This window comes from Malaclemys terrapin, chromosome 22, assembly GCF_027887155.1.
Source record: "Malaclemys terrapin pileata isolate rMalTer1 chromosome 22, rMalTer1.hap1, whole genome shotgun sequence".
NCBI classification, from domain to species: Eukaryota; Metazoa; Chordata; order Testudines; family Emydidae; genus Malaclemys; species Malaclemys terrapin.
Window position 1 is genome coordinate 8130896 of NC_071526.1, and position 24855 is coordinate 8155750.

At 53.2% G+C, this 24855-nt stretch overlaps 1 protein-coding gene across 1 annotated transcript in view; it reads right to left on the bottom strand.

Moving 5' to 3' along the window:
- Positions 1-4217: 4217 nt before the first annotated feature.
- Positions 4218-24855, bottom strand: part of LOC128827907 (discoidin, CUB and LCCL domain-containing protein 1-like) — a 62239-nt gene continuing 41601 nt past the window's right edge. The window contains exons 4-15 of the mRNA XM_054012125.1: positions 24802-24853; positions 23453-23525; positions 22680-22813; positions 20870-20907; positions 19871-20065; positions 17002-17126; positions 15659-15827; positions 14708-14800; positions 12927-13017; positions 11408-11445; positions 9233-9355; positions 4218-5220 (exon numbers count right to left, since the gene is read on the bottom strand). Of these exons, the coding sequence (XP_053868100.1) occupies positions 4706-5220; positions 9233-9355; positions 11408-11445; positions 12927-13017; positions 14708-14800; positions 15659-15827; positions 17002-17126; positions 19871-20065; positions 20870-20907; positions 22680-22813; positions 23453-23525; positions 24802-24853 (1646 nt within the window). The 3' untranslated portion in view covers positions 4218-4705. The remainder of the gene's footprint in view (positions 5221-9232; positions 9356-11407; positions 11446-12926; positions 13018-14707; positions 14801-15658; positions 15828-17001; positions 17127-19870; positions 20066-20869; positions 20908-22679; positions 22814-23452; positions 23526-24801; positions 24854-24855) is intronic.

Here is a 24855-nt window from a genome sequence, read left to right on the forward strand (position 1 = left end):
TACTATGGTTTATTAATGTAATTAATTTATTTATTCACTGCCTGTATGTGTGTATGTAGCCAAGTGTACTGAATTTTGTCACAGATAAATTAGATAAATAAAGGATGTCTATGAGGATTAGATAGATAGATAGATAGATTAGATAAAGGGTGTTATGGGGATAGATAGCTAAGGGGGGTGTATGGGGATGGATGGTTAGATAGCTAAGGGGGTGTATGGGGATGGATAGATTCTATAAAGATTTTCTCTTTCAAATATGAATCTTAAAAATGTTAAATGTCTCCCACACAGTTTAAATGGCACAAAGTGCAAATGACAAGGACAAGCACGTGTCTAGTGTGCTGAGAGGCTGACTGTATACAGAAACTAGCCCAGCAGAAACATCCTGCTATGAGTAACTGTGCACTGCCTAAGGATGTTCAAGGCCCCTCTCAATGTGTTCTTGGGAAAGGCGAGTTTATGTCAGAGACATGCAAACAATTCCCAGGGAATACTGGATTTGCTCTGCTTGCACAACATTTTCAGATTGTGAAATTTCCTGAGTACTTGGTTCTCTGATATTGTTCAAAAAGTTTTGCCACGGATGTCAATGGGAGTTTTGCCATTGACTTCAATGGAGACAGGATATCACCCCAGCAGTTTTCGGTTAATTTTTTTAATTTTTTTTTATTTTTTGGCTGAAACAAAACAATTTTTCCAGTCTTCAAAAACCAAAACACTTCTGTTTTTCTGTTTTTTGGTGTTGTTTCCTCTTTGTCTTTCCTTTAACCCTCCCTTTTTTCCACTAAGAAAGAAAGAAAAAGAAAAAGCCCCCCAAACTGAAAAATAAAAAACGTTCAGGTTTTTGACAAAAACCTGAAAAAATTTTGGCTGAACCAAAACCCTTCATTTTGGTTGAAAACTGATTTTAAAAAACCCCAAACATTTAGACATGTTTTCCTGCTAGTCCAAATAACTTTTATTCCCAGCTCTTAGGGGGAAGTGATCACACGATGCCCACAGTAACCCACCTCCACAGGCCATGAATGCTGATGGCTTTGGGTGGGAGCACTAGGAAGAAAGTCATTGTAGCCAAGTGCATGGATCCTGAAACCCAGCACGTTTTGTAGCCAAGAGGGAGGAGGTGTAAAATGGCTGGCTGTTGCCTCCCACCTTTCTGCCCTCCTGGGTGGAAGTAAAGGAGGTCTAGTGGTAATACAAAGGTCTGGGCATCAGGAGGTTTGTGGTTCTTGGGATGCAATGAGAAATGAACAGACAGGAGTCAGGAACAACTGAGTTCTATCCCTAGTTCCCTAGTTGCTAAGTGGGTGTGGGGAATTCACTTTGCCTCCCTGCACCTCAGTTTCCCCACATGTAAAATGGGAATAATGATTCCTAGCTTCCACAAAGATTAGTGAATGAATGCTCATACAGCGCTTTGAACATGTACCGTGCAATGAAAAGGCCATGGATTAATCCCACCCGAACTTCATTTCTAAACCACAGGAATGTCACTTGTGTCTCAGTCAAACAATGTAGCAAGGTAAAAGGCACAAACCTAACTGGAAGCCAGAACTGGATGCAGCCGGCCATTGGGGAGGAGAAGGTTTCCAAATGGAAATATCTAGCTCTGATTGATCCATTCAGATCCGATCTTCCACTAGTCTGAAGCAGCATCACTCCATGGAGCAATGTGGATTTCCACCAGCCAAGGATATGGCCCATTCATCTTCAAGGGACTGGAGCCGGGCAATTAGGTGAATAGGACTTTTATTTGGAATCAGTCAATTGCCCTTTGGGGAGATCCAGGTACTGTGACACACGAACCCTCAGGTGACACTAGTGCACCATGAGGCCTCCAGAGCAGCATCACCCAAACCTGGGGAGCTGCAATACTGGCACTTACTTAGTACCCAGTCCAAACCCCACTGTAGTCAGTGGGAGTAGTTCTGTTGATTATAATGGGATTCGGAGCAGGGCCAGTGGCTCTGCCTCTCCAGCGCCAAGCATCACAACACTGCAGGGAAGATGGCTGTTCCCCGGCACTGAAAGCAAACGGGGTAGGTCATGGGGTTCAAATACCACAAGGGGGCTCCCACGCCGTGGTAATGAACTTGCTAAGAGTCTCTCACACAGGAGTCTCTTGCAGAGCCTGGACTTGCTGCATCATCTGTGCATGTGCGTGAGGAGTTACCACAGAACGCTGTGCCGCATGGATCTGCAGCAAAAGGCAACTAGACACGCACCCTGAGATGCTTGGACTCCATGTGCTGAATATTAAAGAACCCCCAATGGTCCTGGGGCTGCTGCCAAAGCGACAGGGCTTTATCCCTGCTGTGAGGTACTGCCAGGAGCTGTGCGTGCCTCTACGGAAGTATTTTGGAATCAACAGGGGAGTGCGTATAGGAAAGACTGCACAGCAATCTGTGTCTGAGGGTGTGTGCATCTCTGGAGGCGTGTACACGTGTGGTTCTGTACAGGGTGAGTGCAGACAATGGGTGGCGCAGAATGGCCTAGTGCAGCCGCTCTCAAACTTTAGCAACCCAAGGACCCCCATTTTGATTTAAAATTTTTCAAGGACCCCGAAGCCAGCTTCTAATTTTCCCTGGGGGGCTGCTCAACCCCTGCTCAGCTTCAGGCCCTGCCCCCCACCCCACCTCTTCCTGCCCCCACTCCAACCCTGCCCCTCCACTTCCCCACCTCTTTCTGCCCCCTCCCCCGAGTGCGCCCCATCCCTGCTCCGCCCCCACCCTCCCTCCCTCCCAGCACCTCCTGCATGCTGCTGAACAGCTGTACTGCGGTGTGCAGTTGGCACTGGGAGGGAGGGGGAGGAGTTGATCAGCGGAGCCGGCAGCCCCAGAGATGACTTGCGGACTCCCTGGAGCCGGACATGACTCACAGACCTCCTGGAATACTCTTGTGGACCCCCAGGGGTTCAGACCGTGGTCTCCAGTTTGAGAACCGCTGGCCTAGGGGATAGGGCACTGAACTCAGGAGACCTGAGTGTTATTCTTGGCTCTGCTGCTGCTTTGCTGGGTGACCCTGGGCAAGTCAATGCCCACTCTGTGCCTCAGTCTCTCCATCTGTAAAATGGGGATAAGGATACTGCCCTCATTTGTAAAGTGCTTTGAGAGCTACTAAGGAAAAGCACTATTAGAAGAGCTACGTGTGATTATTATTGTTGTTCATTTTTCTCTCCTTGGGAGCACATGACCCAGATTTGAGGCTCCATTCCCCATCCCCTGGAGGAATTGACAGCCAGAGATGCTGGAAGGATGGGGTCGGCCAAGAATGAGCAGTTCTGACAATGCAAAATGGGTCTTTTCCATCCATCTGGCTGCTGTTAGAGAAACACAGTTATCGATCAAATTCCCCCTGGGAAACATTACTGTCCGCGAGCAACACCATGGAGCTGGGCCTGCGCTGGCACTTGCTTAAGAAGAGCACCAAGCTCCCCGTCCTCAGAGCTGTCTCGGCACTGCAGTTCCTGTCTAGGATCGCCATGCAGCTTTGTCCCTTTCCAAGGATCTCGGATGAAGTGCTTGTTGCAGGGGCAGAGGCAGCAAAATCACAGGAAACAGGTGCAATTCTCTAACAGATAGAAATGAATGGCCACCACACTTTGCAACCATTACAAACATTGCCTGCTTGATCAGTGAAGAAGCCAATACAGAGAGAGCACAGAATTGCAATTCCTCTGTTCTTGATTCCAGTTTCCCCTGGTGTGTCCTACCATGCATGCGCAGAATACCTGTCGCTTCATAGCTGACTTAAAAGAGGGACTTAGTTCCAGATCTTCAATGGTATTTAGGTGCCAAGCGCTTAAATATCTTTCTACAGACACGCATGTAAGTAATTTCACTCCTTAAAACTGACTCAGGTGAGGAATGTGATTTGCCTGCATAACATCACTGTTTGCTGGACTGAGCCCCTGGTCAGTGAAGTGTAGGTGTAAAAAACATAGTTTGTGGGTTTTTAAAAAAAATATTTTACAAGCCCTAATTTATCTGTACATATTTTCCTGCTTTTTAATTTTATACTTCAAGGAAGAGCAGCCTTTGTTTTGGGATTTAAACACCCCCCACCAGCTTGCGCTGGAAAGGTACCTATCTGCCAGTGACAGGAGACAAACACGGAACTGAAACCGACTAGAAACAAAATGTGAAACTGACCTGCCTGCTTTCACCATGAAAGGGAGAAGAACAAACAAACCAACAGCCTTGGGGCTGACAAGCTGATGAGGTTTGTAAAATTCCATTCAAGTTTTAATACCAGAGGGAGGCGTTAGAGAGCTCATAGGGCAGCAGGGGGCGCTCTTTCACTTTATAGCCTATGGCACAGTATAAACGATGGTTATTAAGAAAACAGTAACAGTGATGCAGGTAAAGGAGATATATATATATATATATATATATTTATATATGATCATTGATCCTGACATTGTCCCTTCGAATCCAAAAGGGAGGTGAAGATGATCTGGGGTATCTATTAAGTTCAAGGGAAAAAACCAACCCAAACAAAACAAACTAATCAGGTAGTTAGAAGGATCAGCCTCTTCCACACAGATCAGTGCTATAAACCCCATGGCTATTTCATTTCCCTTTGCTGGTGATAGACAGGGCTAGTGCTTCTTGCTCTATAGGCCCAGAGCAGATTCCCCAGTGCAGCCAGACCCCCTTCTCCAGCTGCCTGGTGTGTGTCTGATTTGAATCCCCTTTCCACAGCCTCACAAAGGTTCGTGGTAAATGTGGGTGAGAGGGGAGTCTCGGGGCTGTAAGCAATGCCCTTCCGGGGAGGTGGTGAGCCCCGTGGGGACGTCACCCCACGGGGTGAAAGTCCGCTCAGTCTGGGGCTCCGTGTACACGATGCTGGCTTGGTGGGATCCCTCCCCTCTTGTGCTGTTCGGAGTCTCACCAAGCCGCTGAGCTGGGAAGTCATACTGTGGCAGGATCCCAGGGGACATCGGGGACCCTGCCCGGCCTTGGGTAGTGGGGACTACTTTGATGACACAGGTGTTCTTCTTGGCAGCAGCTCCTGTGGCCTCCAGGGCCTGCTCCGTGAAGGGGGTGGCGTACTCGGGCTCGGGTGGCAGGGGCTCTGCGTACTCGTGGTACTTGCCCGGCACGTCATAGTGGTTCACTACCAGCGGGAGCGTGTAGCCTTCGTCCAGGGCAGGTTTGAAGGTGGATGGGGCTGTCTGACTGCTGGGGCTCACCTGGACCACATCGGGCTCAGCGTATTCTGCAAAGGAAAAGCAGCACAAGCCCTTAGAAAGGCAGCCGAGCTCCTGAGCTAGCTAGTCCCCTGCAGTGGGCACAGATTTGCCAGCCTGAGCCTGGAAAGGATTCCATCACTGGCTGCTCGGGAATCCAGCTGCCAGAGCTGGGGGAGGAGAGGGGCGTGACTTGTTCCTTCAGGCCTCTCCCCCTCTTTCTCCTCCCCCATGAGGGACCAGGGACCTCTTTTCGCCAGTCCTGGCCAAGCTCCTACCCCGAGCGGGAATCATTGCAGCTCCCTGTAGCTGATCCACCCTCAGTAAAGCAGCTGATTGCTCTCTCTGCCAGGCTTTCACCAGCTGGTGCAGGTGCTGGCGAGATGCCCAGACATCACCAACAATACACTCAGGGCCCCAGATCCCTGCCCTGTTTCCAGCTGACAGGTTCCTTTGTACGGATGGCACTGTTATCAGCTGCTCAAGCATCCAGATGTTTGCTGCTGGACTGAGGCCCATTTCCCCTCCCCCTCCAGGCCATCACCGCTTGTTCCCCCATCACAGCCTTTGAGGATGGGAAGTCTGTGAGCCAAGTGTCTCAGCCCCCCTGTGCAGGGAGGGAAGCAACTTCCTCCCCTGTGATGGTAATTGATGGGCATCTTCCCTCCCTGGTTGTCTGGACAATGGGAAGTCCTGCCCTGAACAGATGTATGGGTAAACAAACCCAACTGCTGAGCCTGGGCTCTCCCAGGAACAAATGAGCCATTCAGGGGAGGACATCAGCTGGGATAAAACAGGGTTATGCCCCTCCCCCCCTTCATTTTGGTTGAAAACTGAGAGAATGACACAGCCAGGTAGACAGAGATGAGAGGAAGAGACTCTGTGATGATAGTATTAAAGGGAGCTGGAGAGGCCAATTAGCCCATTGTGACACCTGGAGGGGAGACTGGCAGATAATTAAGGATTTGATCCAGCTGGGGAGAACCAGGGTGGCTAGTGGCAATAGGACTGAGAGAAGAGGGTGGCTGGAGAGCTGGGGATTGGCCCTGAATGGAGCAAGGGTCCTTCAGCAACAGATGGGAGAGAAGATGTCTGAGAATCCGGACCTCCGAGAGGAGAGGATCCCAGATGCTGAGTCTGAGAAATGGCCTGTGGTAGGAAGCTGCGCAAGGAACCAGTAAGGGGCTGATTCCAGCCACTTCCTCTGGGACTCTGATCTGGAACCCAGCGGTGAGGGTGGGTCTGGGGTTCCCCAGTCTCCCTAGCACAGGGGGAGGAAAGCCTCCCTGAGGTAAAGGACACAAGGACTACAGTGCCCAGGCTGGGGCTGTTCATCTGATACTGGGTCAGGGGCCACCTGGCCTGTGGGACCCTGTACTGCCCCAGAAGGGGTGAGACCATGAGGGACCTGGCCAGAGGGCCAGAATCATGAGACAAGACCCACTGTCGCAGTGCCAAACAGTTGACATGGGGGCGGGGGGGACTGAGGTGAATTTGCTGCAATACTGCCTGGCTGGTGAGTTTGCTTGGACACCCTCCCTCTGCCACCCACCTACCTGCAGCTCCTTTATAGCCCCTATATTGATGGATGTCAGGTAACCATCGAGGCACCAGTGGGGACCCCAGAGAATCCCCTAACAGAGAGGGGTCCCCCCAGCAGAGTCAGGGCAGCTCCTGGTGCAGGAGGAGGTGTTGGGGAAATGTTCCTGTCGACACCAAGCTGCTGGGACCCTTGGCAGCTGGCTGGGACCTGTACTGATGGCTGAGGTAATCCTGAACTGATCCAGCATGGGGAAGAAGGGGCCAAGGTGGTGGTGTAAAGCTGCCCCCTCCCCCGATCCATACACTGAGCTGAGCTCCAATGCAGGGAGGAACCCATCCCATCGCTGCAGCCTGTGGGGCCCAGCTCCTCCACTGTAATGAGTGCCACAATCCCACTGAAATCAATGGGAGCTCGGCACCTAGATACCTTGGAGGAGTTGGGCCCAGCCCTGCCTGCAGCTGGGGTTTGCTCCAGGTACAGGTGCCAGGGTAGCTGCACTGGTGTGGTCCCCTCATGTAGAGAGGAAAACCCGCCCTTTGGATCAGGCTGTGCCTGCTGGGCGGGCGATTAATGCCAGTGTCTGTCTGCAGGAAGGGCGCGTGCCTATGCAGGGACTCCAACAGCCAGCTGAAATTAGGGCAAATCCACAGGACAGGCAAGTCCTGGAACGTGCAGAGACAGGCAGAGCATTGCACACACACAGGCATGACAACAGAAGGGCAGAGAGACCTGATCAGGCGCTGGGAGTGGGGCCTGGGTTACAAACATGTCCTGGATCAGCTTGTGCCAAGGGCTGAGAGGAAGCCAGGCCAAGGTTTCCAGGGAGAGAGAGGGAGACCGGAGCTGTTCTTTGCAGCTGCGCTGGGTTGGTTCAGTGAGACCTGACCGGTGGAGCCTGGCTCAGCCATCTGGCCTGCTCTGGCTCGGAAGCTGCCAGCAGTGACAATGGGAGCTGGAGTCTTTTCAGCGCTAGGCTGGATGGAATCTGGCCCAGAGCACCAGTGGCCATGGCGGGGGAGTGAGTTTAATGGATCTCGGCCCAGGCTGCAGCAAGCAGCAGCCCACGCTGGAGAATTCACCACCTCAAATGGTCCCCTTGCTGGTGGGGGTTGGAGGGGAGGGGTGGGGAGGGCTAACTGGCCATGGAGACTGAACTCTCTCCTTTCCTGCACAGCTAGTTCTTCCACATCAGGGTTGGCAGGGGGATCATGGGGGAGGTGAGAACTGGGGGTAAACAGAGATCTTTGTCAAGCCCCAGCCCTTCCCCATCAGGGAAGCTGTTGGGAGGGTGGCCACAGAAGCCCTGCATGGCAGTATCATCCGCTTCAGCTCTCTGTCCCCAAGGCTGCCCACTCTCAGCCTATGCCAAGAGAGGGATCTCTATCCCAGGCAGTGGCTTAGGGCATGCACCCTCCGGGAGATGTTCTATAAAGGTTCCCCCTCCCTGGCACGGCAGGTTCCTGTGTCAATGGCAGAGATTTCCCTCTCGCCCCCTTAGGTAGCCAGTTCACTGCTGTCTGTGACTGCGGAGCGGGTCTTTCCTAAGCCCTATGGCTGAGCTGGGCTGGCTGGTGTAGGTAGTACCAGTGGCCTCTGCTGGCAGGTGCAGCATTGCTTTGTCTGTGCACCCATCTGTTCTGTTTGCTGGGTTGCAAGTTCCATTCTTGGGTGGTGCATGTGTCTAGGTAGCAGACTATGGAGGCTGGTGATAGGTGCTAGTGCAGGAGCAGGGCTGGGGGTGGGCAAGCAGGGCAGCTGACTTGGGTGCCAAGTTCCAGGGGGCTCTGTACCACTTGACTTTTTTGCTGCTCTAGGTGTGGGGGATGTTTTCTGCCTTGGTCAGCAAAACACCTAGGGCTGCTCCTGTCCAGGAGAATGGGAGTCCGGACTCGAGTTCTGTTCCTGGCAACAGGAGGGAGCATTGTCTAGTGGTTAGAGCAGGTGTCTGGTAACTAGGACTCCTGGGTTCTGTTTTCAGCACTGCCACTGATCTGTTGAGTGACTTTGGCCAAATCACTTCACCTTGCTGGGCCTCAGTTTCCCCAGCTGTAAAGTGGGGATACTGATACCCCTGGGAGGTGAAGCTGTTAGCGTTTGTAAGGTGCTGAGGGATCCTTGACTAAAAGGTGTCAGATCTTCAAAGTGGCCTGCCTTGCCCCACGCTTAGGGAGAGGGGTTGGTACATCCGTGCGAACGTGCTGGTGCTAACGTGTGGGGGTGAGGGCTCCCTTGGGAATCTTGGTGGGTCTAGTGTGGCCTGATCAGACTGATTCTGGTAAAACAGGTCCCATTTCTGGAGGCTGGACAGTCCAAGAGAGCTCAATAGTCTCTCGAGGAAGTGCTATTGCTCGAGTTATTTGAAAACTGGCGTGGACGATGCCTTGGAGAACACGCTGCAGGGAACAATCCTGAGCCACGGAGCAGGGGTAAGGGAGGGGTAGGCGATGATCTCTATGAGTGGCCCCCATGCTCTAATGGAACACCCAGTTCCCCGTTACCTGGCAAATGAGCCCCCCTGAGCTCGACTGGGGTCCCAGCCATGGGGAACGAGGTCAGTTCAGAGCTGACCGGTTGCAGGCTCTCGCTGGCGCACACCTGGCTGGATTCCAATTTTGGGTACCCTAAGGAGAGAGGTAGAACCCCCCAAGCCTCTATTAGTCGGATGGCTTTTCTTCTCTTCCCTAAGGCTGGGCCCGCGCATGGTGCAGCTGCAGCGTTAGGGCTGGCAAGCAGGGAAACAAACTGCAGAGGAGTTCAGGTAGTTGAGTGGCTCAGAAAACCAGTGGGTGCAAAATTAGAGCCCGCTTCTCAAACCAGGCCATAGAAGAGCAAAAGGGGGTCAGCAAAGTACCTGGAGGAAGGATAGGCCTGGGCGTCAGGACTCCTGGGTTCTATACACTAACTTGATTTAATACCAATACCTCGCCCTTACAGAGCACTTTCCAGCAGTAGCAATCAAAGGGCCATACACAAAGGAGCCCAGTATCGCGAATGCCATTTTACAGATGGAGAAACTGAGGCAGAGAGGGGAAATGGGTTCCCCAAGGTCACCCACCAGGCCCATGGCAAAGCCAAGAATAGAACCTAGGTATCTTGGTTTTATCCACTAGGCAACACTGCCTTGCATTCAGGCAATGTCTATGGGGTTTTCCACATGGGGCCTTAGTGTGTGGCAACCCCCGAGGGGGCTGTTCAGGGCTCTGGCCTGCTGCTTGCTAACAGCAGTGTGTCAAAGCACACGATGGAACCCATAGGGTGCCCCGTGCACCCCTTACAGCCTCTGCCAGTTGGTCCCAGGGTCGCACTAGTGCATGAAGAATTACAGCCTGGTTTGCCACGCCCTAGCTGGCCGTGCAAACAAGGCCTTGCGCCAGTGTTACCAGGTGGATTTTTAAATGCAGCTGTTTACATCAGAGCAGCTTTTCCAATAGACACAACTCCCATGTGGGAATAGTAAGAGACTGGGGACGGGAAGGGCAGCTAAGAGTGGACACAGCCTTCGGGCTGCTTCGCCCCTGCCCTGCGCCTTTCCCCCCATGCAGAGTGAGCATAGCCCACCACTCAAGCAGGACGCTCTCTGCAGAGGTGTAAATGGCGTAGGAGACAGCGAGGAATCGGGCCCCGTGGAGGCAGGTGAATTCATGTGGCGCTCATTGTCTGTGACACAAAGCAGCCATGTGCCAGGAAAGGCACCTGCCCATCCCCCAGATAATCCCCAGCAATATCAGCGCTGGCAGAGAAGTGGGTGTGAGTGACACCTTGGTGGGGGAGGAGGGTTTCGACAAGAGTTCCATCACAAGCTTGTAATCCAAGCTTTAGGCCAACATTTGTCACTGTGGCTGCTGCTTTTGGGTGCCCAACTTGAGACACCGTGGGGCTGAGGGGGAGGCTGGCCCAGTGGTTAGCTTGCCAGCACAGACTGTGCAAGACCTGGGTCTGAGTCCTCGCTCTGCCACAGATCGCCTGTGTGACCTTGGGCAAGTCCCTTAGCTGTGCTCTGTGCCTCAGTTCTCCATCTGCCCAACAGGGAGACCAGCACTGCTCTGCCTCCCAGAGGTATCTGAGGATAAATACAGTGAAGCATGGGAGATGCTGAGATGGAGAGCTGGAACCTACAACCCCAGCTGAAGTCAGGAGGAGTGGGTGCTCAATGGCTCTGAAAATAGGGACCAAGGACTCCGATCCTCAAAGGTATTTAGGTGCCTCTCTCCCACTGATTTCAAGGGGAGTTAGGTGCCTAAATACCTTTGTTTTGGGCCAAGGTAGCTCAAAGGGGACACAGAGAATGAGCAGTTGCATCTGAACATTGTGGCTTTGATGCATTTGTGGGGGAGTGAAATGCCTCCTAAGCAGGAGGCCAGCGCATGGCCCGAGCCCCACTGGAGCTCATGCAATATCCCCCTTAAGCGAGGAGCAGCCTGGCTGAGGGTCTGAGCTCAGAGGGGCTTGGGAAGTGCTGCTTTGCTTTTGCTGATCTGTCTGCTGAGGAGCATGCCAACAAGACACACTAGGAAATGTTAACCCAGAGTGACTCATTTCGCTGCTAATGTGGAAATAACCCGCTCTCGGAGTCCAGCCCTTCCTGACTCTCAGGGAAGCCCCAGGCCGACCGTTTGCCAGCTGGCTACCATCCCACCCGGTGACTCCAATCCTGTGCTTCAGGGGGCGCTTACCTTTCATGAGGCTGCAGTTCAGATCAGCTGCTGTCTTCCTGCCAAAAGAGAGAGGGGAAACAAGGGAAGTCCACAGCAGCTCCGCGCAGTCTGAGCCCCCGTGAAGCCAGCGCACGGTCCAGGTGCTAGTGAGGAGGTTAGAGCCGCCCATTTGCTCCGAACTAGCACAAGGCAGAATCTGTCTTTGAAGGCTAATGCAGAGCTTTGTTCGTGGACAACTTCCCAGGGTGTCACATAATTTGAACTCTCAATTCCCCAAAGGTCTCAGGGGACCCAAATCTCTGGGGCCTGGTAAGCGTGCGCTTCAGGGGGACAGAGCTCCTAAGCTCACCAGAGCGCACCGAGCTCCTGATCTGTTCCTGTAGAGCTTGTGCGCACTGGAAGGCTGAAGCCAGCAGTTCCGCACCTGCCCAAGGAGTCAGGGTTCACCTGCACGTACCACTCAAACCCCCGTGAATTCACCAGCGGCAGATCAGCTCTGCTTTTGCCCCGTGGTTACCAGCTGAGAGGTGCCCAGGGCAGCAGTTCAGGATGCAGAGGGCCAGCTTGGCTTTGGGCCTCTGTGCAAATATTGTTGCTGCCATTGTGAAGGGGGGAGAAATGGGAGAATCCGGAGGCACAGGCGTGAATGCAACCGCATGGCGTAGTGGTGAGCGCAGGGCAGTGGGAGCCAGTGGCGGATTAGTCACTGAGCCAACAGGGCCCGTGCCCAGGGGCCCCAGCCAATTGGGGGGGGGGGAGGCCCAGAAACATGGGCACCCCTGCACCCTGACTCACTCCCCAGCAGGAGCGCCAGGTGGGCAGGGGGGACTGCAGGCGGAGGGAGTGGGGAGGGGCCCCCACTTGTTCTAGCCACAGCCTCACAAACACCTAATCCGCCTCTGGTGGGAGCCAGGACTCCTGGGTCCTATTCTTGGCCCTCTCGCTGGTTTATACGGCTGTGGGTAGCTCGCTTTGCCTCGCTGAGTATCAGTATCCCCCATGGACGAGACGGGGATCGCGATTCAGGCCTAGAGCGGAGGTACTGTGAGGAGCCCCTCCTTTAGGGGCTGGGGGTGAGTCACTAGAGCCCACAGAGCCCCAGCAGGGGATGCCGGCGAGCAGCTTGTGCATCTAGCACGCTGGCCACCAGGGCTCAGGAGCACAAGTCGCAGCAACCATTACGGTCGAGAGCTTTTACCTTCAGTGCAGCCTTCGGGGCTCCAGAAGGTCGGCCCTGAGCTTTGCAAAGGGTGGGCTGCCTCCTGGTGCGGCTGGGCTCTCGGAGGCATGGTCAGTGGGGACTGCCGGGTGCCAGCCCAGCCGTGGGGGGGTGCTGACCCCACAGCCTGTGTGCCCAGCCCTGGCTTCTGTCAGCAGCAGGTTCTGTTTCAGGAGCAACTCCGCCCCTGGTGTCCTTGGTGAGGGACAAGTCTGATCCCGGGGGAGAGCACCCTGCTCTGAGAGCCTCTGCAGGGGGTGCTGGGAGATGATGAAGGGAAACAGGGAGCGGGGAGAGGGCAGGAAGGGTGTTACCCACCTCTTCTTACGGCAGAGGAGAGCCAGCAGCAAGAGGCCAGACGAGAGCAGCACAAAGCCCCCGATCAGCAGCATCACCAGTAACATGGAGCCTGGGGAAGGAAGTAGGCACTCAGCAAAGGGCTCTTCTGTGCCTCCCTCCCTCCCCCCTGGTGTCGGGGGAGCTGGTTACACCCCACCCCCCCGAGGATGCACAGTTCCAGACCCCTGTTGCAGAGGGTCCAAGCTGCGGCACTGCAGCCCTGACTCCAACGGGAGCCATGGTAGGTAAAGGAAAATACAGAATCTGATTCTTTGCTTCTATGCCCGGGTCACTCCACTGGGTGCAGGGCAGTGACTCCTGATTTACCCCACTGTGACTCGACTGGCTTCAGGGGCATGAGTATGATTAGACCTGTCAAGGATCACAACCCTGGACAGTATTGTTAGAAAGGCAGATTGCCCACAACCACAGGGGAAAGTTCCCGAAAACTTTCAATAGTGGCAGGATTTTTTTAAAAAGCTCTGTTATTTAATCCTCCTTTTGATGACAATACAAACCTCATGTAACAGGCTTCAGGTCACCACATGTTCCCCTGCATTTTTGCAATCAATGGGCAGGTGAACAGCTTGCAAACGAAACTCAAGAGGCCAAATTCTGGTTAAAGGAGATTGGAAGGGGAGGGGTAGCTCCTACTGCACCAGCTGGGGAGGGGAAGGGGAGATCCCTGCTGCTTTAGCAGGGGAAAAGGAGCTGAATTCTCCATCACTTCTCCCCCCTTGCTTTAACCCCTGACCTCAGCTGCACCTGTGTAAATGCAGCGTCACTCCAGATTGATACCACTATTAGTGCAAGCAGAGTTTGGGCAGATCTTCCTTATTGAAATAAAGGGCCCGATTCCCAGCTATGTCACTGCCGGTTTGCTCTGCACTGAGGAGGACGGAATTGTGCTGGGTCAAGCTGAAGTGATGCAGCACAAGGGCATTAGGCTCAGGCATTGAATCGTGCTCAGAGTTCCTCCAGCTCATTTCAGTCCATCCCTTTCCCTCCCATCTGACTCAAGCGGCCCCCACCTCCCATCCACATCCCTGCCTAACTTTGCAGGCGTTCCGGGCAGTGGGTGAGGAGACACGTCACAGTCTGAAACAAGACCAAGTAACAGATGCTGATAGCGCCGTAAGGGACTAATGCAACTCTCATGGGCTGCAGCAGGAGCAGTGGCACAGAAGTTTGGGGATGAGCCTGTATCCTCAAAGTGCTCAATACATGCTACTTAACGAGGGGGGATTCTAAAAGGAACAGAGGGGAGTTAGGGACCCACTTCCCACTGATTGCGCAGGGGGAGTTGGATGTCGAGCTGCGCATTGAAAATGTCTTTCTTATCCTGCATGGCTCCACTGTCAAGAGAGCATTATTATCCCCACATTCTGGGTGGGGAAATTGAGGCACAAAGGTTAACACCCTGGCTTGTTTAAAATATCTGTATCCAATTGCATAAGCTAACCTGCATGTGCAAACAGGAGCCTAATTTGCAGGTACAACTGCCTCTGTAGTGTGCACAGATCAGGTGTCTGCACAAGCCAGTAGCCGACCACAGATCTAACTGGCCACTTGGGTTTGCACATCCTGGATTTGCATGCCCAGATTCATCCCAGGGTTGCCCGTTTACTGGTTCACGTGAGTAACTTAAAAATTGGTCCGGAAATGACTGACTTCCTCAGAGTTGCACAGTGAGTCAGTGGCAGAGTTGAAGATAAGTCTTCCCCCAGCTTGGACCACTAGGACCACTGAGCTGCACCTACCTGCTTTCTCTGGATTTATGGCGACTCCAGGGATCGGGGTGCGAGCGGTGGGGATGCTGGTCAGGATGGGAACCTCCTTTGGGGCAGTGGATACTGCAAACAACACAGTTTAATAAGCACCATTAACATGCCGCAAGCAATGAACAATCAACTACTCTTCTCCAGCAAAGAATCTGGCCTGCGTCTACCTGAACCTGCCCTGCTCCCTAGACAGCAGCACGGGGCAGGCCATAGGGGGCAGAAGTGGCTGTTTTCCAGCGGAAGCCTGGTTGTTCCAAGCTGATGGTAACACTATCTGACTCCATGGCAACTCTCTTGGTTGTGCTTTTCATCCCTCTGCTGCAATGCAGCTACCTCTGGGGTGGATGGCAGCTTGTCTAACACTTTGCTGTAATATTACACAGCAGTTGAGGACAAGAAGGAAAGAAAATCAAGTTGAAACTGCAGGGGGAATTTAGAGTGGCAGGATGCACTAGCTAAAGAGGATCTAGCCAGGTTTAACCTGCCTTGGGATCTTTAATGGACACAGGGAAAGGACCCCAGCCCTTACCTGGGGGAGTGGCTCACTTCCAACCCCTCTGCACGCTATGTTTAAGTCTCCCCAATGAGGCACGAGGCAGCCCAACCCAGCTTAGCTTACAAGCAGAGACAGCTGCCACTTGGCTCTGTCCCTTGGATGGAATTCATCTCCATCTGCCCCCACTCTGGCTGCAAAGTGTGTGCTTTAATCCTTAGCTAACCGGTGCAGAGCGGTCTTGGGATTCAGGCTCATCTCCTCAGCACCCAGGGAGCCACTGGAGAGGAGGGCAGCCCCTGCACCCAAGAGCCATGCAGCAATGACGCCAACACAGGTCCATGCTGGAGGATGCTGTTGCTGGCTCGTGGTAACCACACTTCAGTCTGACTGGGCAGCCCCCTCTGCTCCCAATCAGCCCCAGTGGAGCCTCTCACCGTAGGGCCGGAGCGTCTTCAGACGAGCCACTTGGCAGCCTTGTAGTGCCACCTTCAGGGCGATCCTCTGGTTCCAGCTCCGGGGCACGATGCGGAGGTAGCGGGCCTGGATGGGGGGGATGAACGCGTTGGAGACTTCTTGGAGGCTGTCGGCGTTTCCCTCAAAGACCTGGGGAACGAGAGGAAGATAACGGGGAGGTGGGGTCAGCAAAGCAGATCGGGGTCATGCAGAGCATCACTCCCCCTCCTCCCCCTGCTGTCTGAACCCATCGTTCCCATCCTCGAGCAATGCCGCCGGCTCTCCCTGGACACCGGTGGAACCAGTTTAAAAGCACCTGCCTTGGGCCAGCCTCTGAGCTGTCACATCAGCGTCGATCCACATTAACGCCATTGAAGTCAGTGGAGTCACGGCAGGTTTACACAGGGGTGACGAGCAGAATTCAACCCAGGATCTGGTCTGTTCTTCTGCCACTTCCTCATCTCGCCCACAACCCGCCTCCCTCTACTCCCTCCAGGAGAGCTGGCTGTATTTTAAAGAATCCTTATTGAGGTTGCAGGAACAAACCATCCCGATGTGTAGAAAGAATAGTAAATATGGCAGGCGACCAGCTTGGCTTAACATATGCTAGTGTGTATGTGCACCACTGCCTTCCGCTGCATGGAATCCAAACCATAGGTCATAGTTCCCATACTCCTAAGGACCAAAAGGGATTCTTCTTCAGCTTAGGGGGATGTGCTTTTTGGAGCAGGAAACTCCAGTTCTGTCCTTGCTGTCATTGTTAAATTCCAAGAGGCTGTGATATGCAGGATAAGGACAGCTATAAAGTCCTAAGGGCAGCAATTGCTTATAACACTGACCTAGCTACCAGGAGGTATAGAGAGGCTTAATTAATGTTTGAGAACTATAGTAATGGAAAGCATCTCCAAAAGCCAGACTCTGGTCTATGTTACACCAGTGGAAACCCACAACAACTCCACGGAGTTACTCCAGTTTTACAGTGGAGTAACAGAGACCAGAATAAGAAGAACAGGAGTACTTTTTGCGGAGTTACTCCAGTTTTACAGTGGAGTAACAGAGACCAGAATAAGAAGAACAGGAGTACTTTTTGCGGATACAGACTAACACGGCTGTTACTCTGAAAAGAGACCAGAATCTATTTCTAAGCATCTGTATCCAGACTCCAGAGCGAAATACCCCAGCTCCTGTTGCAGGTTCTGCAACCAGACCAAGCCAACAGGCTAATTTTAGAAAGATTCAATAAAATTTCCCTTTGTAGAATTCCCACCATGCTCTCTGCTCTCACCACCACCTGACCTCCTTTTGTCAGGTCACACAGTCTCACCGTCTCCTCCTGCCCGCTGCTGGATCTGTAGGGTTTCCAATTCTTCCACTCATCTTTTTTGGAGAAAACCTGGTAGGATTTCACGTAGAAGTTGTATTTATCTGAGGATCCCTTGGTGATAATTCCTGGAACACGTACAATGAAATCAGGAAATGGTAACCCCGGAACAGGATATAGGACTCATGTTAAGGCACCCATTGGCAGTTGGGGTCTTGAAATAGTCTTGGGGTTGGTGTCTGATAGAGACATAGACTTATGGGGGTAGAGATCCCGCCCGGAGGGTGGGTCTGATCCAACTCCCATTGATGGCAATGGACAGACTCCCACTGCCCTAAGCAGGCATTGGAATTTGGCCCTTGACACCAGGCAATGAATTAAATTAAATTAAATTAAATTAATGGAGATATCCCATCTCCTAGAACTGGAAGGGACCTTGAAAGGTCATCGAGTCCAGCCCCCTGCCTTCACTAGCAGGACCAAGTACATGAAGAGCTCTCTCGCTTTAATGGCAGAATCCCCCCATGTCTTTAGTACTGCGGCTGTTATTATATAGCGGTTGGAACAGGAAAAAACCAAGACTCCTGGGTTCCTTCCCGAATAGAAGCAAGAGCAAGGGTCTGGGCATCAAGAGTTCTAGCCAGTGACTCGCTGTGTGATGTCCCCCTCTGTGCCTCAGTTTTCCCATCTGCAAAATGGGGGCGATGATACTGCCTGAAGGATGTGTGTAGGGGGGAATTAATGGATCCCTTGAGAGCCCCTGAAGAGCCTAGTCATTATTAGGTTCTCTCTCCCTCCAGTCGTCTCCTGCTAGGAATTTCATAAGAACCTGCCGTCGCCCCACGTCTCAGCTCCTTTTCCTTTCTTGTCTGAATCCCTCCTTTCCGTTCCCCCCACCTGCCTTCCGGCATCTCCCACCGCAAACTGTTGAGCTGAGATGCCACCGGGTTTGCATGTCTAAGCTCCGTGGAAGCCGGCTTCTCTCGCCCCGCCTGAGATGAACAGATAACCCCCCAACTGCACTCCCGGCCTGCATTCCACTCAGCCTCCAGCCGCCCGCCTCACAATGCCTCCATTTTCCTCCTTCCAATTAACACAGGCATTCTGGGCCCGCCGCACAAAAGCCCCAATTTTGGTCAGGGCTCTGGAAACAAAGGGCATTTGCTGGCCGCTGATGCACAAGCAAAACATTAACTTGTTCAGCCCCGAGGTGGCCAGTCCTACCCCTGAGACAGTGGGGAGAAAGAGGCGGGGAGGGGGAGAAAAGAGCGAACAACAGAAAAAAGAGAGAGAGAAAGGAGGGAAAAATCAAGTTTGAGAAAAGGGAGACAGTGAAAAAGGAGAAAAGGCCAGAGTGAATGAGAGGGCTAGAGAGCGGAATCATATGGTCTGTGACCCCGTTCACACAAGGCCAACAGCCCCATGGGGAGGAAAACGTGTGGGTGGATAGGGATCTAGAAGGGATGAAAGGGGAAGGATCTAATTCTGCTCCCAGTTAAACTGGAGCAAATCTGGAGTGGCTCCATTGACTTCAGTGATGTTTTTTCCACATTTACACCAGGGTCACTTAATCCAGCATGAGTCCATTGGCTTCACCTGGTTTACACCAGTATGAGATCAGAATCAAACCCAGTCTCTCCCCATAACTTTGTTTTTTATAATGCTGTCCATCTCTTTTCCTTTAAACAGGGAGTCCTTATGCGAAAAGCGCCTGCACCCCAGAAATGTGGGTACCCCCAGGCTGTGGGCTGCCACTTGGCCAGAGAGCACCCCAAATCTAGCCTCAATCATATCTCCTGGCGCGGGGCGGGGAGCTTGGACAATGGAAGAAGGAGGATGAGCCAAGATTTCCCAAGAAGTGGCGCTCTGGTGCCTGGAGGGTGGGGTGAGTTACTGCATGGCCGCTGAGCCCTGCTGGATTTGACAACCAAGGGAGCAGCCCGAGAGCCGTGGCTTGACAAGGAGCTGGGGCTGATTCTGCTCTCGCTGATGCCAGCATGAATCAGCAGGAACTCCACCGACGGCGGCGGTACAGAGCCGGCACAAGGAGAGCCGCGGGCTCTCCGCTGAGGGGTTCGGCTCAGCAGATCCTCTCCGCCTACTTTAACTGACCCCGGACCTGCCTCTGTCACCCCACCGCAATCCGGATGGCTCATTTCGCACACACCCACTGAACACCAATTACACCTGCTCGCTCGGGGCCTGGTCCAATGCCCACTGACTCCCCTCCACTTCTACGGGCTTCAGCTCCACGTACATCTGACGTGACCCTCACAGCTGCTGCACGGGGCACAGTGTAGGAAGCGGGAGGGGTCTGAGGCAATAGGACTATTTGACAAGGCCTCAGGCCAGCAGCACACGTGGGCCAGGTCCTCAGCTGGTGTCAATCAGCTTAACTCCGTTGAAGGAAAGGGAGCGACACCGATTTGCACCATTTGAGGCTCTAGCTCTGTATATTCCATCAAAGGCACGCGGAGCTCGATTCTCCTCTCACGCTGCTCCTGGCTTCCAGCAGTGCAACCGCCCCTGCGTGAGCGGAGTTACTCCTGATTTACTCCGGTGCTAGTGGGCTCAGGATGCTATGACTGTGAGACAGATTCTGGAGGGACTTCGCTGGGACTCACGGGAAAGCCTGTAAACTGCCACGGCTACATGGAAGCAATGGGGCTGCAGTGATTTACACCCCGACATTGGCAGAGCTTCAGTGAAGTCAATGAAGCTACGCCAGTTTCCAGAGCTGAGGATCTGGCCTTAAACAGGCGTCGCTATGCTGGAGTGATGGGGGCTGAGCCGGTTTGCACAGCTACGGAGCTGCTCCTATCTGCGGTAGTACAGTCCTGGAGGAAGAGAACAGCCTCTGATACTTACTGACCTGTGATGTTCTTCCTTCCGCCCAGATCTATGTCCAGCCATTCGGTCTCTGAGCTGGGATCGGCAGCCCACGAGCTCCCGTGGGCGCTGAACGCCGCCTGCTCCGCTGCCCAGGACGTGTACTGCCCCATGGCGTTCACCTCGTGCCAGGAGGAGGAGGCGTTGAAGCCGGCGGCTTCGAGGGCGTGGTCACAGGCTGGAAAAGGAGGTGTAAAACTGAAAGGCAAGCGGAAGAACCGGCCGAGGCGGGAGGTCACGGGGTGGTGGGGGCTGGGCACAGCGGAGCGGGGGCTTTTATGCCACAGTGGCTCAGCCACAGAGGGAATGTGTTAGGGGGAGTCTGATGGGTCTTAATGAAAAATTCCTCTCTCTGTGGCCCAGCCCAGCGTGCGGTGCAGCCCCAGCAAACAGCCGGCAGCTCCACCTGACTCAGCATTAGCCCCTGGCGGTAGCTGCCTTCCTCTTGCCATCTCCTCCTTTGATCCTCATCCCCAGTGACAAAGCCTGCCCCGCTTAGCAGAGGGGTAGCCGGGCTTCATTTCCATGCAGCGGCAGGGCTGGATTCAGCCCATTCATCTTCCCCAGCTGGGAGCCTCTCTGTCAAGCTGATTGCTCATCGCCTGCAGCCAAAGGTCAGCACGGCTGGCAGAGCACAGCCCGCAGCGCAGGGTCATCACAAAACGTGCATTACACTTGCACCTGCCTGATGGCCTGCCTCTCTGTGCCCCCCTTTTAACCTGACGTCGCTCTGCTGGGCCAGGTGCTCCGCTGGAGTAAATTGGTGTAGGTCCCTCAACTGCAAGGGAGCGGCTGTATGCCAGCTGAAGACCTGGCTCATTGACTTCGCTGGCGTTCATTCTGATTTACTCTGGTGTAAGTGAGAGGAGAATCCGCCCCGGGGAATCTCCCCCTATTCCCACTGAAGCTGCCGGGAGCTTTGCTATTGATTTCACCAGCAGCCGGGTTGGGCTTATTCTAGGAGAAATGGAAAAGGACGTACCTTTGTGAAAAATGAGGCGCTTTTCAGATAAGGACCCCCTGTACAAAGAAAAATGGGTGGAGAGCATTACAAAACAGGCGGACAGAGATGGCCTGATTCTGATCTCATGCTGGCGTAGCTCAGATGTAACTCCACTGAGGTCAATGCCGTGGTAAGTTACACCAGCGTGAATCTGGAATAACTTCCCCAAAGTCGGTAGAGTTACCCCAAATTTGCCCCAGTGTAATTCAGAGTAAAATTCAGTTGTCAGGCTTCACTCTCCTTCCTGACTGTTACATTCACTGATTTCAGTGGAGTCACTCCTGATTCACACCGATGCGAGCGAGAAGAGAACCAGGCCAAATGCAAGAAGGAATAACCATCACAGAGCACCACATTTTCCCTGCTGTGACACCTCGAGCTGATGGAAACGAAACCATGTTTGACACCCGTGGCAAAAATCAGAGTGGGTATAAATGGGTACTGCTCCCCAATTCAGTGGTGTTACATCTACTCTCTGATTACGACCCCCGCCCTGATGTCAAACGCTCCCGACCCCCATGCCGCCCCCCCAACCTCAGCCATTGCCAATCACAGTTTGGCCGCCGCTGCGGACAGCACCAGATCTAACTCCCTAGAAAGCACGACCAGTTCCTCGTTCCACCAGGGCCGACCACACGCTCTGCATCAGACATGGGGCGGTTTGGCCCTGTACACGCCAGCTGCCAGACTGGTCAGGCAGGCTGCTGGCGACATGAGATTGACGTGACGCTGCTGACGCAAGTCACTGTCTCGGTAAAGAAGCAGCTAGATTGTATTGTTGGAATTAAATCAGAATTGGCTTCTATCCCCTGATTACTAATGATCTGCATTTCTATGGCCCTTTTCATCTAAGGAGCTCAAAGGGCTTTACAAACATTCATGAACATATAGAGACTCACCCACCCCATGAATTGGACAAGTCTCATTACAGCTTGGGAAACAGCCGCCCAGAGAGATAAGGGCCCAGGTTTTTAAAGGTCTTTAAGCATTGCTGCACGCCATGGTGCTCTGCTTAGCTGAGTCAGGTGCAGGGATGTGCGCGGGCACCGCCCCCCCCAATCACTGGGGTCACAGAACTCCTCTGGGGCCGGGGCAGGGAGAGTGAGTTTTTCCAGCCCAGCTGGGGCGGGGAGAGATCCAGTTCCTCTGGCTGCGGGAGGGGGAGAGCCTTCTCCACCACCCTGGGGCAGTGAGGGAGGGGAGGAGAGCCGGCTCCTCCGGCCGCAGTGGGAGGGGGAGGAAGGGGGAGAGCCAGCTCCTCCAGCTGTGGGGCACAGAAAACGCCCCTCCAAAAGTGGACACATTTTTATTCCTGTGCACGTCCCTGGTTAGGTGCCTGAATCCCATTGGGAGATGGGCTCCTAAATCAGTTAGATGTTGCAACATTGAACGCAGTAACTCCTAAATACCTTTAAAAATCTGGGCGTAAGCGACTTGCAGGTCAGTATCAAAGCTGGAAACAGAACCCAGGTCTCCCAGAGCCTCTCTGATGCCCCATTCATTGGCTCTTTCAAAGAAAATACAGGCCAAATTCTGCCGCCGTCACTCAGGTAAAACTTCAATGGACTTTTGCTTGAGTAAACACTGCAAGATTTGGTCCTCTCTGATTTTGAGCTTCACATTGTCCCTCTAAAAAACAGCGGTCCAGGTCTCGGGCTGGTATAAATCAACCTAATTCCATTGCAGTCTGAGGATCTGGGCCAATCGTCCTTTGGAGGGGCATGGACCCCACAGGAGGTTGGCCCAACCATATCTACTAGCTCAGTAATCAAGTGTGTTGGCTGCTCACCTTTTTGAGTGGAGTCCATTGGCGAAGGCTGATTCATAGAGCGTGATCCCCTTCTTCCGAGACAGGGTCAGCTGCCCTCCCAGCTCATCCAAGATCACTCCAGCGTGGATGGCCGCCTTGCAGAGAACCGAGGTCTGGAGGGGGCACGGAAGCGGCGAATGAAAGGGAAGTAGAGAGAAAACTCCAGTAAGAGAGCCCAGCCTTGGCTCCAATCCAGAAGGGGCAATTCCATGGGACAGAGAGCGTCTGGCCTCACTCGCAGTGGTGTAAACCCGAAGCGACACTATTGATTTTGGTGGAGCTTTTCCAGATTGACAAGACCAGAGTCTGGCTCACACAGACTGTGATCTCTGCTTTATAAAGACTTTGGCCCAATTCTGATCTCACACCGGTGCCATCAGGAGTAGCTGCGCTGGAGCGAGACCAGGATCAGGCCCTTTAGTTTTTTAAGTGAATTTCGCTCTGGCGCAAAGAGTGGTGGAAACGGCAGCCTTGGACTCTGCAGAGCGCCGGGTGCCCATGGATCAGACCCAGCATGGCCATACTGTCCCACATTGCCCCTGCCAATGGGCTTGACCTGGAGGACCCTGGGGAATTCACCCTCCAGCAGTACAACTCTTGGCCTCCCTGCTGAGACTGCCAACAAGAGACGGATTAAGGCCCGTGGCGGCCCCTGTGACGTGGCCCCTCTTCCCTGGGAAGGGGACTCACTTCCCCTACTGCCGCCACTCAGGGCCGGTCACTTTGCGAGGAGCACTGAGGTTGGTACTCACGTCTCGGTAGCCCTGCTTCGCGTTTCCCCATATGTCACCCGCGACTCCCTTGCAGCCCGCCGGGCAGAAAACGCTGAAACACAGGACAAAGGAGAACCCTGGATGAGGTTATGACCTCTCAGCTCTTCTCCAGCGCAGCTGGGCTTCCCTTCATCCCCGATGACCCTGGGGCTTGGAGATTTATTCCTCCCCCGTTATTTTCATTTAGCAAAGTTGGATCTGATGGAAGGTGCTGGACCTGCCCTCTATGCTCAGAACAGACAGAGCAGTAGAAGCTTGTCCAACCAGCCTCTGAGATATTCAGTGTCATTCTTGCCCTCTCCACTGAGGCTACCAGGAAGGGGGAGCATGGTGGTGGATTGCGTGATGTACTGTACATGGGGAAGTCAAGTCAGACCCATCGGGTTCATCCCATGAACAGCATCCCCTGGTCCTGGAAAGAGCTGGGCCAAACCCGCAAACCATTTCCCCTCAAATTCCATTCAGACCAATGGGCTTTTAATCTGTTCGTGCCAATTGGGGCTCACTCCTCACAAATATCCTAATGATCAAGTTCCCCGGCAGGAATGGGCACCGCCCGAGTGAATGTCAATGGACTAGAAATGTTCCTAGAAAGTGAATGGTGAAGTTGTAATGGTGAGTATTCGCACCAGGAACCTGACTCTGTTATGCTCCTCCCATTAGGACACAGAAAGGATAGCAGGGGACCCGTGTATCCAATCCAAAGGAGTTTGGGTTCTGAAAATCAAATACACTCACAATGGGCTGCTCACAAAAGAGCTGTAGATTATTATTATTATTATTGGCAACTATTTTTTGGCAGAGCATCGCCAATAACCAATAATTGGAGGAAATCATGATCAGTTCATGGGCAGTTTGTGAATAGGAAAGGAGGTGACATTTGTCAGATAAATTACTACAAATTATTCACCCGTGCAATGAATCCACTGGTGGGTGGCTAATAATCATGAATAATCTGCACTATTGGCACCTTTTATTGGATGATCTCATAGTATTTTATAACCAGTGATTACAAAACCTGACAATCCCCCTGGGAGGCAGATACTACCTCAATTTGGGGGGGGGGGGAGGGTGGAACTGAGGCACAGACAGGGGAAGTGACTTGCCCAAGGCCAGTCAGTGAGTCAGTGGCAGAGAACCCCGGAATCTGGCTTCCTATGGGCTATCTATATTATGGAAATTTGCACCAGTGTAAGCGCATTAGTGCAGTTACATCGGTGCAAATTGTCACATTCTCCAGATGCCCCCTGCCTGATGTCAGCGGAGTTACTCTGTGGATGGGTTTGGTTTATTCTCAGATAATAGACTCCCCGTCGGAAACCGCTCACCTGATTTGTTCCTGGTGGTAATGGGTCCCCTTATCCAAACAGGAAATCAGATCT